The following is an 18226-nucleotide window of genomic DNA, read 5'->3' as shown; positions in this document are numbered from 1 at the left end:
TGATGACAAAAGCAAGGGTGAGAAAAAAAAAAACCTTTACGCTTCACCAACAGAGCTTTTCAATTGCTGCCGTGAGTTGCTGGAGAGGGTTCCGTTTCTTGTCATCTTCCGCCATCTAATGGAAGAGCAATCAATTGCGCTGGCTTTCGCTATTATTTAGTTTAGATGAACAAAGATACAGTTGTGGTCATTTTCAGAATGGACTGATGTGAAGTTGGGAATCACTGAATTCTGAACCATGTTTTTGTACTTCCTGACCCGCATTGCAACTCTTGGTTCCAACCGATGTTCTCACATGTTTCAACATTGCTCTTCATCTGTCAATTATCATAGATGAACTTAGGGGGTTAATTTTAAATGTTTATCTGTATTGCTCTATGTCTACACTGAAGAAGGAAGGTCAATCAGTCATTTTGCATTTGAAGTTTATTATGCAATAGTAACTGACTTTTTTTTTCTTTCTTTTTTTAACTAATTAAAACAATCTGAAATGAAGCCTTTTCGGGAAAATAAAAACGAACAAACCTCTATAAAATGAATTACTGAGTTTAAAGCGCAAAGGTCAAAAGGGGGGTGAGGGGGTGGGGACTATAATGAAAAATCCAAAACCATTATAACCTGGGCTGGACTGGTACAAAAAAATCGGCCCTGGTATTTTGTCTTAATACTACTGGGCCGGCACGACTCTTGACCATACCTGTCTAACACATAGTTCTGCCACTGATATTTTGACTGGTATTGGTCCAGTTTGCTGTCTATATTTAAAATTGATTAATGGACTAGTCCTTCTAAATTGTGGGCCAGTCTCTTGGGGTAAAATGGAGGGAAAAAATAACTAAAAAGCACTGAATCGGCCCCAAAAGACGGCATCCCACCGGGCATCTGTCCTGTATGCCAGATGGCCAGTCCAGCCCTGATTATAACCCTTGTTCCCATCCATATTTTAAAATATTCTAACAAACAATAACCGCTGTTTGACAAATATTCCAATCTGTTCTGGCCCATGTTTCAACCTGTTAACACTGTCTCATGTTTTGATATGAACCACCACATGTTCAAATATGTTCTGATCCATGTGTTCAGATATTCTAGCATGTTAATTTCTTGGTCTTGACACATCTATTCTGATATATTCTAGCGTAATCTAAATTTCTAACACGTTTATATTCGTCGACACGTTCTGTTCTGTTCTCAATATAAAACATTCTGATTTGTGACCTGTGTTTTGATATAACATGCCACATCATATATTATAACCCCTTTTCTGGCTCAGCTTTGATTTGTTTCCGCCACATGGTCAAATATGTTCTGGCCCATATTCATTAACACATTAGCATCCGCGGTCTGATGAGTTCCGGCCCATGTTTTGCTATGTTGTTCCACATGTTCAAATATGTTTTGGTACAAAAAGACACTTTTTCTGACCCGTGTTCTGACATCTCGTCTACGTTGTGAGCATTAATCTGACACTGCATGTGTTGAGCCTCAGCGCAGTCATAATGCTGCTCTTAAAACTGCTCCCGTGCAGTAATCTGAAGCGCAGCTTTTACTGGCTGGAGCGCAATTGACTTTCCAGCGTCCACGCTCACCCCTCCCAACCCCTCCTCGATCCTCACTCCCTCCCTCCCTCCCTTCCTGCCTCTAGCTGATGAGCGTATTGGCATCTGCATCCTTCTGCCTCAGTGACTTATTGAGGATTTGTTAGCATGCTCGTGTGCAGCGGGTTAATTGTTATCGACTGTTTTCTCTTTCAAATGGATTCACGAATCTGATTCAGTTTCCAGCCCCCCCCTTCTCGTCCTCCTCCTCTTTCTAGCAGGGCAGGATGTTTCCATCCTCTTCCAGAAGCTCGGCGTTCTCTCCCTGGTCGTCCATGGAGCAGTCGGACTCGGAAGCGTTGGACATCAGCGCCAAGGTGCAGCTGCATGGCGTCCTTTGGAAGAGACCCTTCGGACGGCCCTCGGCCAAGTGGTCTCGCAGGTCAGAACCTTCCACAATTATTATTTTTTGTGTGTGCGTGGTTGTACTTAAGAGCTTCAAAACGCTAGAAACTGCTCTCTCTAGGGTTTGTGATGACTTTGGTATCAATTATTGACGAGTTTGAGGGATACTCTTCAAGCAAATGGCCGAGTTTATGTCTTAATTGTGAATATGGTGCTGAGAGTGTTGATGATGTAAACGCGGCTTCCTGGTGACGTAACCGTTTAGGCGTCACAGCTAAGTCAATTTGCATGCAACACGCTCTGCGATCGTTTTGTGCCGGTGGTGAAGGTCACAGCTTGTATTTATATTTTGTCAATTTGTGTTGTGCAGACCAGCACATGGTCGAAGGTCATGTACCACATATTTAATTAATTTAGTTGAGTGGAAAAAAAGTTAAAAAGCATGGAATAAAAAAACAATTTGGTTTCAAACTATTTGATTTGTCGACCATAAAAATTGCTTCTTTTTAAAAAACATTTTATTATTATTATTATTATTATTAACTTGCTACTTGAGTGACAGTTACTTTCTGTCTTGCAAAGGTTCTTCGTGATCAAAGACAGCTTTCTGCTGTACTACGCTGAAAGTGAAAAGAGGAGCTTTGAGAGCAGCAGGATCTTCAACATCCACCCAAAGGTCAACTTCTGTCGCCCTGAGGCCTCCTACTGGTATGACGTGTTCACTCACTGCGTGTGTGTTTCTGTTGCTTCAGGGAGTGATTCCTCTGGGAGGATGCGTGGTGACGGCCACAGAGGACATGGGCATGCCCTTTGGCCTCATGATCAGCCTGGAAGACTTCTCGGTGAGCACTTTAACTATGTCATAGTCTTATGCTAACGATTTGGCAAGGACTGATTCTAAATAGTAACGAAAATTCAAAATCCATGCTGCTTTTGAATGCATCATTCCGATAGTATATTTTGTATTCATTTGAAGGCTTATGGCTGAACGTGTTAATTTTATTGTTTTAGAATAGTCAGATTTTTATTTTATTTTTTATGTTTTAATTAGTCAGATTTCTTTAAAGAAGTTCTCAAATAGTGGGGCCTATGGCATGTGACCTGGGGAACATGCTTCCACCCTCCTTCCCAATACAAGAATAAAGTGTAATTGCCCATCCCCTACTGTAGGTGTCAGTGATGCTCTTATTTATTTTAATTTCACGCAAATTGAGGCACTTCAAATCTTATATTTCCTTTTGGTTTTAGTTAACGTTAATAAGGATAAAAGAAATGCTGAGGTGTACATATAGCAATTTTATCGACAAATGATACTATTTATAGTCGAGGCATAGAGAGTTGGGGGTGCAAATGTTTTTTTCTTCCTGGGGCAACTTAACATAAAACAATTGAGAAGCAAGCACTGCTTTAAACGTAATTTTTTTTTTTTTTAAAGAATTATTTTCTTAGCTAAAGGGATACTTGATGCATTTTTCAGCAGTGAAAAGTGAATATTTTGTCCAGAATGAATTTGATTGCTTATTTTTCATGTACAATTAATACCTTTAAAAAAGTAATTTTTCTACTTGCTGTCGACTGATGATGACATCACTTGTGCGGAGGAAGTAGGTAACGGCCAATCAAGGCTCATTTTACTGACCAAACCCAGAAAACAGATGAGCCATCATTGGCCATGACCTACTTCCTCAGCACAGGTGACGTCATCATCAGTTGATAGCAAGTGGGAAAAAATACTTTTTAAAGGTAATTGTACGTGAAAAATAATGAAGTTACCACATTAGTGATAGACAAAATATTGACTTCTTACTGCTGAAAATGGCTCAATGAGTCAAGTATCCCTTTCAGGTGCAAAATCATCACATAGTCACTGTAAAATGTGTTATGTGGTATTTTGTTTTGTTTTGTTTTGGGGTTTTTTTTCCAAGGGAATGAAATTATGAATTTGAAATTTACAGTTCTGAATTGCACTCTTATTAAAAATATAAATAAAATCAGTTGAAAATAAAACAGTTGCAATTTTAACATTCTGAATATGGAGGTATTTAATATTTGAATGTTGCACTTGACAAATATATATATATAAAAAAAAAGAGACTAAAACTAATTTAAAAAAAAAGAAATGAAATTTACTTGGAAAAAATAAATAAAAACAAGCGTGCTCGAAAATGATTAATAGTGATGGAATAAATTTGTAAGATTTCTTTCTAAATGATGTGCAACATCGTTGTGGCAAGCAGGGCACCATCGTGGTGGCTGCTGAGTCTGAGGACGAGCAGCTGCACTGGATGGAGATGCTGCAGGAGTCGGGCAAAGTGTAAGAAACTCCTTTACGTTAATTCATATACAGTATGGGGTATATTGCCACGGAAGAGGCGGGACTGTTTTTACACATCAGTTTGGTTCCGGTTCGGTTTGCGACGTTTGGGCTGCGTCAAAATACTTGTGCTTCCGACTTTGTGCCCCTCGGTTGCGTGTTCGCAACCCGGACCGGGACCAAACTGATGTGCAAAATCACGTCCCGCCTCTTCCGTGGCATATACCCCTTACAATGATGCCTTGAGATACAATTTTAATTTGCTTTGTGACCACTCTTGTAACACAAAACACTCACTTCTCAAATTACATTTCCCCGTTGAAATGAAAGGAAATAGCAATACTTTCTTTCCCTAACCATTTATTTATTTTTTATTTTAAAATTCTTTAATGTAAAGAATTCAGCAGTTTTTGTGACTTTTTTTCTGTTTTTGTTTTTTACTTCAATCATTGGACATTTTGCTGCTCCTGATTTTGGCGTGGAATTATGCAATTAGTTTCTATATTTTGAGATAATTGCTGACTTCTATTTTGAGTAATGCCAATTTTTATTTCATGAAATTGAAACTTTTAATTGATGAGAGGTACACGTTTGACTTAATTATAGTCACATGTTGTCGTGTGTTACTCCATATGCTAACAAGACCTTAAGGTAAAGTCAGGTACATGATTTTGTTATTTTCTGTGTTTTTTTTTTGTCCACAGCACGTGGAAGAACGCTCAGCTGGGGGAAGCCATGATCGAAAGTCTGGAGGCTCAGGGTCTTCAGTTGGCCAAGGAGAAGCAGGAATACTTGGGTAATTTGTGCGTTGTAAGTCTTTTTCGAAGCATGTAGCGATCCAGTGTGTTCCACCTGCAGACAAGCTGATGGAGGAGACGGAGGAGCTCACCCACCAGCGAGCGCAAAGAGAAGTAAGATTTATTTATTTTTTATTTTTTGTTAACTTATTCACTCCCAGCCTGTTTTACTGGATTTTGAGTAATTTTGCAAGGCCCACAGAATATTGTTCTATTGCGCTAAAAACATGGAAAAGAAAGATTAAAGTCTCTTCTTTCATCAGGGGAAAAAAAAAATATATTTCAAACTGTTTCCGTTTTGCAGCAATTTGCATTAGAATATAGCTAAGTTTCATCATTATTCACAAATCTATTTAGAATTGTGAGTAATTGAGTTTTTTTTCAACATGGCCCGAGTTGATCTCCTTTGCTCTGCTGCCACCTGCTGGACGTTTGTGTAATAACTACTATTTCTTCAACCGTTCTTTGCAGTTAAGAGTCTGCATCAAAGCCTTCTGTGTGCTTTAACATAAAAAAGAACCTTAGAAATACATCTTTGGGACACTTAAAACATTTAAACTAGAACGGATTTTATACGTTTTGGGGAGCAAATGAGTTAACAACCATTCTTCTTTCGTGCAGCCATATTTATTTATTTTTTTATCTAACAGGAGCTGGAGCGTCTCAATCAAGTTCTAGAAGAGGAAAAGATGAAGTACGAGGAAGTAGTGATGGAACTCAAGGCCGAGCAGGAGCAAATTAAATTGTAAGGATGTAACATTGGCAGATTTAATGACCTTGTAAAGTGAAACAGATTTGTTTTTACTGTATATACATTAGAAGTGGACCCGATTATATATTACCGGTGAAGAGGGAACCCCAAATATTGAAAATCTGCATATGATGGATGCTAGTTCATTGCAATTTATTTTTTATTTTTAATCTCTGCTTATGTGTTTCCTACAAACAAGTTAGGTTGGCTGGCAAACAAATTAGACCAAGATACACTGGAAATGAATCCCAAAAACTCTTGGCATTGATGAAAACAAAATTATAGTTGATTTTAGGTAGTTCTATAAACGTAAGCTATACCTGCCCATTTGCTTTTGGTTCTGACAGCGACCTGGACGGCACGACTCAGTCCCTGCGAGGTGTGGAGAGCGAGAAGGAGGAGCTGAGCGGCCTGACCGTCATGCTGCAGAAGTCCATCGAGGTAGGTGCCAACTTTTATCGACAGCACTGTCATATAACGCGTTAGCCAACAAACATCGACGTTCAGGATCAATGAGAACGGTGGCAAAAGGGTTCCGAACCTCTCGAGTGTTTTGGCAGCAACTCTCCCAGGAGAAGCGGAGAACTCTGGAGCTGCTGGAGGCCAAGGAGGAGGCGGAAGAGGAGGAGAAGGTGGACGATGAGGAGGAGGTGGTGGTGGAGAACAGGAAGGAGCTGGGAAATGTGGACCTCCTACAAGATCTGCACCACATCGAGGAGCAGATGAAGCTGCTGCTGAAGGAGAAAGAGCAGGCGGATGAGAAGTAAGAGTTAATTCGGTGTTATTTTGGTTTTATTTAGTAACTATTTTTTTGGATTGATTTATTGTACATAATAATTATCAAATAATTCTATATTGTATGAAGTAAATGGTTCATAAGTGATAAATTATAAGCATGAGTTATGATGCGAAAACAATTTAATTGATTGCATTCATTTAGCCATGTTTTTGAAAATTTATCTCAATTTCGACTGGGTAAATTGATTTATTGTAAACAATAACATAAATAATAAAAACGTTTTGCGTATTGAGGCCACTGCAAAATGATCAGATTTGATTGTTTGTAGGTATTTTATTTTTTTTTAATAAAATGATTTTTTAAAATTAATTCTATAAAGTACTGAGAACATAACTCCAAAATTACAAATAAATTCCAGTGAGTTATGGTCTTATTTTTATTTATTTTTTCCAGAGCTTAAATGATTAAAAAAATGTATAAATGGTAAATATTTTATAAATAAATTATTTTTAGCATAAATAAGAAAATATTGTAATTAATTTTAACTTTATTATTTATTTATTTATTTATTCTATGATTGATCTTGCCCATCTATCTGTCCTAAAAATGAAATGTCCTTCAACTGAAACGTTCGTCCACCCCTGCTCAAAATCTACAACACAAGCCGCTAATGCAGGTGGAAAAAAAAAAAGTGCATTGATCACTACTGAAGCGCAAGCATCGAGTGTCAGCTTCCAGGCAGGTTTATATCGACTGGGATGGCCTCATCGTGTTGTTGTTGTTTTGGTCGTTACGCGTGCAGGTTTGTAGATCCGCCAGTAGGTGGAACCAGAAGTCCACCTAATCTTTAGGCTACTGTTCACTAATGGCCCCCTTTCATCATACATCAGACTTCCAATTACATAAGTTGGAGGTAACGCATTACTCAAAAATGGCCACTTTCTTGGGTAAGTAGTAATTTATATAAAGTAACTTCAACTCTAACTTGGTTACTTTTAAAATCACGTAATCAGTAAAGTAACTAAGGTAATTTTTCAAGATAGCTATGGCACCCTCGGATGCTGGCCACCCCAGCTAAAATCTGCACATCCTTAAACACATCATTCAATTCTATCCCTGAAATGAAATTATTAATCTAATCAATATTTGGTTTGGGTTTTTATGATTTCAGAAATAAAGTGAATTAATGAAAAATGACTTAGCCCGTTATTTTAGGAGAGTGGCAGTACTGTACTGTGGGATGTGCGTTGGTCATAAATATGTCATTGGAGGTGACTTGTACATTAAATTTGATATGCTGGAGGTGCGTCGGATGTTAATGTAAATTTGACTAAAATTGTAATGTAATTATCTGATCGTACTATCTTGGTGGCTTTTAATCTCACAATCCGAGTTTTATTGTTTCAGGCTGCGTGAGAACCAACAGCGGGCTGAAGTCCTGCAACAGGAGCGAGAGTTTTACTCGTCGCAGGCCAATACGCTGCAGCAGTCGCTCTCTCAGCTCACCGCAGACAAGCAGCAGACGGAAGCCGAGCTGCAGGTGACAAACACACACGGTGTGGTGCATTCATGTCTTGCTGCTTTTAAACGGTTTGGTCTGTAAAATCTCCTCGCTGCCAGGCGGAGATGGAGTCCCGCATGGAGCTGGAGAAGAGGCTGAAGCAGGCCGAGGAGGCTCTGCAAGACCTGGAGAAAGGCCTGGACTCTCTGGATCGCACCAGCGAGCGAGACCAGCGGATGAGGGGCGACGTCACTCAGCTGAGGCGTGAGTCGAGCTGGCGTACGTACGTCGACGTCGCGCGCTTTGAACGTCGCCTTGACGTCTGTCGCCGTGTCGGCCAGGCTTCTTCGAGGAGTGCATCTGCGCGGCCGAGATCGAGGCCAAGCTGCCGGCCATCATGAAGAACGCCGTCTACCTCCACAAGGCGGCGGCGCGCAGGATCAAGAGCTGCCGCGTCCAGAGGAGAGCTTCAAGACGACACTGGTGTAAGTAACAATATTCACTACATGTTACTAAAGTACAGTGAAAGATTGAAGGTGCACGGCGCAAATAAATATTGTGTAAATCATGGTACATTGGAAATGTACCGCCATAAATATGATGTAAATATGATACATTGGAAATATACTGCTTTCAATATTATGTAAATATGATAAGTTGGAGGTGCGTTGGTGCTAAATACTCTATTGAAGGTATGTCAGAAAGTTACATTGGAGATGCAAAATTTGGTACATTCAAGGTGCATCGGTCGTTACATTTGGCACATAAGTGTGTCAACTTTTAAATTTGTTGCATTGGAGGAGCCAATTTGTCAATACAGGATATTGGCGGTGTGTCGCCTGATAATGTAGTCCACTGAACTGTGGTGGACGTTAAATTTGTAAATAAAGTACACCAATGGTGTGTCAATTGCTAAATTTGGCAAACTAGAGGTGCGTCAGCCATTAAATATGGTGCGTTGGACATTTAAATATTTAACTTTGATACCCTGGAGGTGCTTCAGACGTTAAACATGTAAATATCGTATTCTGGAGATGCCAGACGTTAAATTTGGTCCATTCAACTGATAAATATGGTGCACTGGTGGTAAGTCGGATGTTAAATTGGGCACATTAGAGGTGCACCAGCTGTTAAATTTGGTCCAGAAATTAAGTGCTCTATTTTCGTAGATGATGCAAACTACCCCCCTTTTTTTTTCTTTTTTTTTTCCTCTCTCTCTCTCTTTCTCTCAATATGCCAACATGGTTAAACATGGTGCCCTGCTTTTTTCCCTCCAATATTCTGACTTTCTTTTTTCTTTTTTCGATATACCGACATAGTTAATCCAATGTGGTGCAACGGATTTGTGCCAGTTATGAAAATAGAGCCCTAAATGTGTAAATAATATGGTACGCTGAAGATGTGTCGGATGTTTAATTTCGCATACTGGAGGTGCACCGACTGTTAAATTTGGTCCTGAAATTAAGTGCTCTATTTTTGTAGCTGGTGCACACCATCATTTTTTTCCCCCCCCAATATGCCGACCTCTTTTTTTTTTTTTCCCCTGATATACTGACATTGTTAACACTATGTGGTGCACCGGATTTGTGACGGTTATGAAAATAGAACTGTTAAATTTGGTCCAGAAATGAAGTGCTCTATTTTTGTAGTTGGTGCACACCATTCATATATGCCGACCCTTTTTTTTTTTTTCCCTTTCTTTCTTTTTTCGATATACCAACATGGTTAACGCAATGCGGTGCGCCAAATTTGTGTCGGTCACGAAAATGGAGCCCAAAATGTTTAAATAATATGGTACGCTGAAGATCTGTCAAATGTTTAATTTGTCACACTCCAGGTGCGTCTGACATTAAAATAAATAAATACGGTACACTGGAGGTGTGTCAGCTTTGTCAGCCGATTAACATGGTATATTAATGCTACTTCCTTCTCAAATAAATAAATGTGGTCCACTGGAGGTGCGCCAACGTGACTATGCTACTCCCTTTCTTCACAGTGAAACACTCCAAGTCGTTTGCCACGGCGAGCCTGGACGGCGGCGTGGGCAGCAGCATGGAGGAGCTGAGGGAGACGGCGCGCCGACTCACCGCCGACAGCAGCTTCCGGGAGAGCGTCTACAAGATCATAGCGCGCAAGGACGCCGCCACCAGCTTTGACCAAGACTGACGCCGGGGGTGGATTACTTTCCCCACGCAGAGGTAGACGTGGCCACGTTTGTGTTCAGATCAGGGAAAACAACGCCATGTTAGCTCGGGACTTAAACAACAAACATGGCCGACGTTAGCATTGTAGCGGATTATTCTAGTAGTTAAGTCTATTCTAGTAGAACTTTGGGGTGCGAGGACCCTTGGAGAGTTATACCTATCTGCTCAAAATACTCAACTACCCAGCGAGTTGGTTCGGAAAACAGCCTAGCGTTTTTTTAGTGTGGTGATATGAACCCTTAATTTGAAGCTTTGTCACCATAGTAACAAAAGGCGAGTTGTTTAAAAATCGTACAGTTTTAATTAAATGTAAACCAAAATGTAAAAAAAAAAGAAGTTGTAAGCTAAGAACAATACACTATGGGGTCTGATGTGTTTGAGGTAGAGAGAGGATGTTTAGGGTCCAAAATGGCGGTGGTAAATTGACATGAGGTAAATCCATTATCAGAGAAAGAAATCGTTTTATTCTGGTTTTGATTGTTTTCTTGCCACAACCGGTTTTGTTTTGAATTGTAGCCACACTTGAACTGAACATGTGTACACAGGAATGGAGGACAGTTGTTGGGTCGGGGACAGAAAAAAGAACTGCCTTTATGCTAATAAAGTTCTCTTTGAACCTTGCACCCCAAAAGAAAAAAAAAAAAAAGGATAAAACTTGTTTCATTTGCGTTTGTGCGGTTTGAAAGCTCTTCTTTCCCCGGGACGACTTGGTTCATCATCTCTTGGACCTGAAACGACACAGGGGAACACTGTTAGCAGCTAATGCTAGTATCCGCTAGCTGTCAACAATGTCTTCATCATACGTGATAAGCAAGGAATAGCTGTGCGGCTTACACTTAACGGGTCAAAATAAAAAAATAAAAAACGTCACAGTGCAGGGTGCAAAGATGTGAAATGTAACGGGAAGTCGACCCAAAAATATTCTTTACAATGTTCTGTGCACCAGTCCATAACTATTCTAAATGCAGCAATTCATATTGCGTTAGTGGAATATGAATTAAGCCTCCCCTTTTCACCCATCTCACGGGGCGGCCATTTTGCCACCTGTTGTCACTTGCTGTCAACTGAAAATGGCATCACAGTTGCTCGGCGTAACAGCCCAATCACGGCTCACCTGTTTTCTGAGTTTGGTCATGTGATGATCTCAAACTGAGTCTGTGATTAGTTGTGAACTGAGCCCTGAGCAACTGTGATGTCATTTTCAGTTGACATTAGTGACAAAATGGCCGCCCCCCCCTAAAATGGATAAAAACAGGTGGATTTTGCTGCTTTATTCATATTCTATAAACGAAATACAGTTATCAGAAAAATAGTGGGGGCATGTAATTATTGGCAAGAATATTTTATGGGGGTTGATGAAGCTAATGGCTAAGCTAAGTGTTACATTTAAAGTGTATCTAAGTTATTATATATTTGCTCAAATGCTTCACACTCATATGAACTTTAAGTGAACTGTTTTCTTCAGATGAACTTTACCAGACAGTGTGGCTCTTTAAAATGAGTCAAGTAAAAACGAATAAGTCTTGTCTTCTCGTCCCTCTGATTTCCATCAACCGTCAGATCCCAGCTAGAGAGATCGAAGACCAGCCCTCAACGGGTCTGTGTTGCCATGCACGGACTTCCTGGAATTCGACTCCGAAACTGGGATCCTTGGAATTCTCCTCGAAGGACCAAATTTATGTTAGGTTTATACACCAAAACATATGAGAATGACAACACAAGGACGAGAAGACAAGACTTAATCGTTTTTATTCGTAAGCGAGAAGAGCAGAGTTGCCAGGTACAAGCTGTCAAAGATGCTCTGGCAATTCTCTTGCGTCTTCTGTTTTTATTGGGACGGTTACAAAAAATAGAGTTGCACTACTAAGGGGTGGGGATAGTGCAATAGTGCAACGCTGCATTATCTTTGAAAAAGTGTGTTGCAAATAAGCATGTGATTATCCATTAGCAATGATGGATTAGCAACGTTTTCGCCTCTGTCCAGACGGTGTGACTCATTTTAAACACAGCCACACTGTCTGGTACAGTTCATCTGAAGAAAGCAGTTCACTTAAAGTTCATCGGAGTGTGAAGCATTTTAGCAAATATAAAATAACTTAGATACACTTTAACTCTTTGCCTGCCAAAAACGTTCATAACGATTAGTAAAATCACAATGTATGCCGCCATAAACGTTAAATGATGTCAAATGTTTTGTTGTTGTTGTTGTTTTGTTTTTTAACAATTGGCAGTTCACCGTCTAAGTGCGGCATGCGCTGCCTGGTCAATGAGTTGTGGAATCAAAAACACTCACTATCTATGGCCAGTAGATGGCAGCATTGTATCTCTTTTAAATGGGCTCATTGCGTATGAAATTACAATGAAACATGATGAAATCTGATGAAATTGTGTATAACGTGTGGCAGTAAAAGAGTTAAATGTAACACTAAGCTAATCACTTCGCTGAGAGCTCATTAGCATCAGAGGTCAGCTAGAGTACCATTCAGTCAATGTGCTCTCAGAAAATGGTTCACATCCTTTTCATGATCTGTTTCTTTCAGAAACCAAAATTATTGTTTTAGCCTAAATCTTGTCGCTAAGGAAGAGCTTCTCAGCACTTCCTGGTCAAAGTGCTTACTTACCTGTAGCCCTTAGCTTGTGCATGGCCAAAAGAGCGTGAATGAGGGCGTCTGGTGATTCATCATCCGGCCTGGAGCGTTATTTTCCAGATGAATTCCTCCTTTTTTTATGGGCTGTCCTTTAATGCTGCGCCGTTGCCTGAGAGAGTTCTTTAAGAGCCTGTCATCAAAAGAGGGATGGATGCAGTTTCTGATGATATGGAAGTAAACAAAACATTTTTTTTTTTTTTTTTTTGGAGGGGCGAGGGGGGAGTTAAAGCTTAGAAGAAGTGCTCCTATTTGTCATCCAGGCCGGCTTTGAGCTGAGCCTCCAGCGCCATCTTATCAAACGTGCGCACGTTAGTCTCCTCGCGCACTTTGTCCCGCACGTGGAAGGAGGCGAGCGCCACCGAGCGAGCGCTCTCCAGCACGGCGCGCTTCTCCTTGAAGATCTGCTCGCTCTTCTCCAGCTTGCGCTCGATGGACTGCAGCAGCTCGCGCCGCCGCTGCCGCTCCTCCTCCTCCACGCGCTGCCGGTTGAGCCGCTGCAGCCGCTCCTTCTCCCGCCGGCTCTGCACGGCGCGCTGGGCCTTCTCCTTGGCGCGCTCCTCGGCCACCAGCGCCGCCTGCCGGTAGAGTTAATTTCGTCAACGGAAAGTAAACAAAAATCATTTCGTCAAAACACATTTTTCACCGGACTAAAACTAGACGAGACTAGACTAAAACCCTCGTTACTAAACAATATCTGGGACTAAATCAGTATGCGTTTTCATAGACTAATGAAGACGAGGCAAAAATATACCTAGTTTAAATTTCAAAAATGGACGAAAATCTAGGGCGTCACGGTGGTCGAGTGGTTAGCACGTCCGCCTCCCAGTTCTGAGGACTCCGGTTCGAGTCCAGGCTCCGGCCTTCCTGGGTGGAGTTTGCATGTTCTCCCCGTGCCCGCGTGGGTCTTCTCCGGGTACTCCGGTCTCCTCCCACATTCCAAAGACATGCTTGGCAGGTTAATTGGGCGCTCCCAATTGTCCCTAGGTGTGCGTGTGAGTGTGGATGGTTGTTCGTCTCTGTGTGCCCTGCGATTGGCTGGCAACCAGTCCAGGGTGTCCCCCGCCTACTCCCCAGAGCCAGCTGAGATAGGCACCAGCACCCCCCGCGACCCTTGTGAGGAATAAGCAGTCAAGAAAATGGATGGATGGACTAAAATCTAAAATATTAACACTTATAAGGGCGTTAACGTCCGCTAGCACAACAAGCTGTTTTGGAATCTACACAATTACGTAGCATGCACAATTTTGCTATAACAACAAAATCACATGAACAGAACTCGGTCGTAATTAAGACTTTCCGAGTGGTAACGTCCATCTTTCCCATAGCACGTGAAGGCAGGGTCAAACAGACTAAATTTAAAATGGCGGATCAAATGAACACTACCTGCCGGGCCCGCTCGTCGGCCTGGCGGGCGCGAGCCTCCAGCTGCCTCTGCTGCTGCCGCTCGCGGTTCTCGGCGGCCCGGCGGGCTCGCTGGATCTGCTCCTCCTCGCGCTTGGCCTTCTCGCGCAGCTCCTGGCCCCGTCGCTCCACGATGTGCTCGTAGTTCTCCAGGGAGCGGCTGAGCTTCTCGCGCGCCGCCCGATTGGCCTCCTCGCACTCCTCCTGCTCGCGCCGGGTGATCTCCTGGACGAGGGCGGCGTGGCGGCGCCGCTCGGCCTTGTTCAGGCCCCGCCGCTCCTCCTGCGCCTGGTGCTCCTTCTCCTGCCGCTTGAGCTCGGCCATGGTGAGTTTCTCCTTCAGCAGGAGGCGCTCCTGCTCCAGCACGGCCGCCCGTTCCTCCTCCAGCGCTTTGAGGTTCTGCTCCTGCAGAGACTTCTTGTGCTTCTCCTCGCGCGCCGCCTGCTGCAGCTTGCGCAGGCGGTGGCGCTCCTGCCGCTCCGCCAGCTCGCGCCACTGCCTCTCGCTCTCCTCGGCCTGCCGCATCTTGGCGGCGGCCGAGCGGCGCTCCTCCCGGCTGAGGCGCCGTTGCCGCGTCGACACCTGCGTCTGCCACAGCCGCTGGCCGTGCTGCACCGCCCGCCGCTTGTCGCGCTCGTCCTGTTCCCGCCGGAGCTCCTCCGTCCGCCGCTCGCTGTCCCACTGCAGGTGGGCCACGTAGCGCGTCTGGCTCATGATGTCCTCCTCCTGGTAGCGGGCCAGCATCAGCGCCGCGATCTTGCGGTCGCGCTCCGACACTGCGTTCAGGCCCCGCCGCTTCACCTCCTTGACGATGCGCTCCACCTTCTGCGTGGTTTGCGGCGAGTGGCTCAGGTCGCCCAGACTGAGGCTGCGGCCCATCAGGGAGTTGAACGCGGCCAGGGTGCGAGCGCGGGGGCTCGACACTTTGGCCCAGCGGTCCCGAGGCCCGTCCCAGCTGTAGGACGAGGCTCCGGACTCTGAGGAGGTGCAAGTGGTAGTGGTGGTGTTGGACGAGGAGCAGACGGGCTCGGTCTTCCTCTGCAGGGACTCCAAGGAGTGGCTTTTCGCTCGTACCTTGGGGTGAAAGTGTCCGTTGTGCTGCGTAAACAAACCGTTTGGCGGTTTCGACACCGGCGGCGCCAAGGTGGTTTTGGCTCTGACGAAAACCGGTGCTTTCGGTGCGGGTCTGGGGAACGTACTAGAGGGTTTGCGTTCAGTAGACTTAGAGACTACCGGTGGAGGACCACAGGATACTGGCCGCGAGGTTTTACCAAAGGACTGCTTGGGACCTGTGGAACCGACTTTGGTTGGTTTAGATTGCGAAGACGGTTTGGAAGCTGAAACCGAATCAGGAGCAGAGCCGGAGGTCTGAGCGGTGACTTTGTGCTGCTCCGTCGCCGCCGCCGCACAACTGTTGACCGCCGCCTGCATCACCCGCCGCTTCTCCTCCCTGACGATCCGCTCCCGCTCTTCCCTGCAGTGGCGCAACTTGGCGTGACGCTCCCGCTCGTAGACCTCGAACAGACCCGTCGCCACCCGCATGGAGCGACCGGGCGCCTCGCGGGCGAAGTCGGAGAGGGGTCGGGAGAGCAGCTCCACGGGCTTGACGCCGCAGCGGGCGCAGGCCTCCAGCGAGCGCGGGCTGGTCAACACGTAACGGCTGCCCTCGGCCGCCGGTGAGTCGAAGTTGTACAAATCCAGGTGCAGCTTGGGTCCCAGGTCGCCATCGGGTTCCGGAGACGGCGGCGGCAGCGGCGACGGGACCGCCGGAGAGGAGGTGTGGCAGGGGCTGGGCTCGGAGCTGCCGATGGGCGGCGTCTGGAAGTCGCCGACGTCACCTTCCTCCTCTGCGATGGCGCCGTCCGCCTGGTCCGGCAAGCGTTGTTGGTCTCCGGGGACCTGCACGGCGGAGGCACCCATTTGCGGGGCGACGGACTTGACGGTCTGCTCCTCAGCCTCTGAGGGGTCCACCATGTTTGGCTATACGATGGAGAAACAGGAAGAGGGTTCAATTAGGTGGTCAGTGGGGGGAGGGTTGCATGCATGCGTGCACATTTGCACCAAGTGATTCTTTTACAGCAGATGAGACTTTCTGCCTCCAGGGAAATGATGTCACACACAAGCCTCCATCCTGTAACAGAAGCTCTATTTTGGGCAGAGTTACTAGGTCAAGTGAATTCTGAAAAAATGTTGTTCACTCTACTAGAAATGAGACATGCTAGCCGTTTTGTTTTTTTCGCTTCACAATCTAAAACGGCACCAAGAGGTCTCAGTACCAGTGTACCATGTCTAAAAACAGCCAAAAAATAACCTTATTTGGGTAAAAAAAAAAAAAAACTGCCAACCCAATTTTAATAATTCAAACCAAAAATTTATTTTGGTCAAAATGAGTTTTAATGGGTTCAATACAGTTGCGTCCAAAATAACCCAATTTGGGTGAAAACCAGACCGATCGACTACTTGGGTCAATTTGATCATTTTGTTGGGTTGTTTTGTATAAAACAATCAATTTTTTCCATAACAGCCCAAAAATGTGTGCCAAACTGACCCAAGTTGTGGATCGGTCCATTTTTTTGGCCCAACTGCTCTTAGTTAGTTGTGTCAAAAATTGCCTAAATTGGATTAAATAATAATAATAAAAAAGTTGTATCAAATGAATAACCCACAAAACAACCTAATTTTGTGGGTTTTTATATACAAAACTGACCCAATTTTTTGGTATTTTGTGGATTATTCATTGACCTACATTTTGGGTTAAATGAATAACTCTGTTTGGTTCGTCCCTTTGTCACCCAATTTGGGTTATTTTCAACCCAATTGATCAAAAATACAGAAAGAAAGAGATTTTATTTTTACCTGAAATTAACCTGTTTTGACGGGATGCCCCTGTTACAGGCAATTGAACCTCGGCTCACCCTGCTTCCCTCTATTGCGGGGTCAATGCCAAGTATGACTTTCTTTGCCATGACGGGCCGCAGACTTAAGGTGTTAACTACACAAGTGGCTTCTACTAGTATCAAGATTTGAAGGGGAAAAAAAGGCGCTCCCAAATTGATAGTCCAAACATGGATTGTATTTTCACTGGTGGAAGCAGCACTTCATCAGCAATCCTGGCGATCACGTATGCATTTTGGGGAATGATCTATTAGAAGGGACATAGGGTTTGACACACCCAAAAGGTTTGTAATTGTCAGTGACGGCAAAGCACTACTTATGTCTGACTAAAACTCCACAGCGAATTCATAATGCTACAGAAAATTCCCAAACTCGACCGGAATATGTCACATTAGAGAGGCCTAGCATACGTTACTAGAACCTGCTACAACAAAATGAAGGCCTCCGACCCCCACCCACACCCCCACTGACTAAAGATGAGGAAAGCGTACAGTCCATTTTCATATTCCAAATGATTCTGAATTCAAAATATATGCTGACCTGCCAGCGCACAAGACGTCGCTTGAAGCGGTGCTTTGTTCCTCTTTAATCCGTCCAGCGGGCCTCGTTCCCCGCATTATAACATCAGCTGGCACACGGCCCTCCTCTCCCCCACCTCCGCGCAGCCTCACGCCGCCTCAGCATCACGACACCCGGACTCGCAGGTGGCGACGGATCGGATGGGTAGAACCAAGAGATGTTCCAAAAAATAGCAAAAATAATAATAATAATAATCCAGCAAAATATCTGCTTTTTCTTACGATAAAGTCCAGAATCGTCGTTCGTGCTGCAACATCCCCTCTTCGCCTCAGCCTCCGAGTTGGCCCCGCCTACTCTCAACCCAATATGCTCACAAATAGTGACGGCAATATGGACCAATGAGTGTGCGGCTTCTTCTTCGCGAGCTTGACACTGTACTATCTTGCGTATATTTACCTTAAAAGTGAGAACAATTCATCTTAGTAGAGCATTTGAATGCAATTTTCAAATGCTC

The 18226-nt window shown here is 44.1% G+C and overlaps 2 protein-coding genes across 2 annotated transcripts; one reads left to right on the top strand and one right to left on the bottom strand.

The window, feature by feature from the left end:
* Nucleotides 1-1613: 1613 nt before the first annotated feature.
* Nucleotides 1614-10585, top strand: plekhd1 (pleckstrin homology domain containing, family D (with coiled-coil domains) member 1). The gene is made up of 13 exons (XM_077538891.1): nucleotides 1614-1980; nucleotides 2526-2619; nucleotides 2696-2785; nucleotides 4181-4257; nucleotides 4962-5053; nucleotides 5116-5168; nucleotides 5705-5799; nucleotides 6153-6246; nucleotides 6366-6568; nucleotides 7952-8084; nucleotides 8165-8309; nucleotides 8387-8530; nucleotides 10042-10585. Exons 1-13 carry the CDS (start codon nucleotides 1826-1828, stop codon nucleotides 10209-10211), a joined length of 1545 nt encoding a protein of 514 aa, XP_077395017.1. The 5' UTR covers nucleotides 1614-1825; the 3' UTR covers nucleotides 10212-10585.
* A 105-nt stretch (nucleotides 10586-10690) lies between these two features.
* On the bottom strand, nucleotides 10691-18226 carry ccdc177 (coiled-coil domain containing 177). The gene is made up of 4 exons (XM_077538890.1): nucleotides 17734-18226; nucleotides 14281-16278; nucleotides 12871-13472; nucleotides 10691-10977 (listed from the first exon to the last, which is right to left on the bottom strand). Exons 2-3 carry the CDS (start codon nucleotides 16270-16272, stop codon nucleotides 13143-13145), a joined length of 2322 nt encoding a protein of 773 aa, XP_077395016.1. The 5' UTR covers nucleotides 16273-16278; nucleotides 17734-18226; the 3' UTR covers nucleotides 10691-10977; nucleotides 12871-13142.

This window comes from Festucalex cinctus, chromosome 12 (genome assembly GCF_051991245.1).
Source record: "Festucalex cinctus isolate MCC-2025b chromosome 12, RoL_Fcin_1.0, whole genome shotgun sequence".
Taxonomy (NCBI): Eukaryota; Metazoa; Chordata; class Actinopteri; order Syngnathiformes; family Syngnathidae; genus Festucalex; species Festucalex cinctus.
The sequence above is the reverse complement of the archived record's forward strand: the minus strand, read 5'-3'. Positions and strand labels throughout refer to the sequence as shown.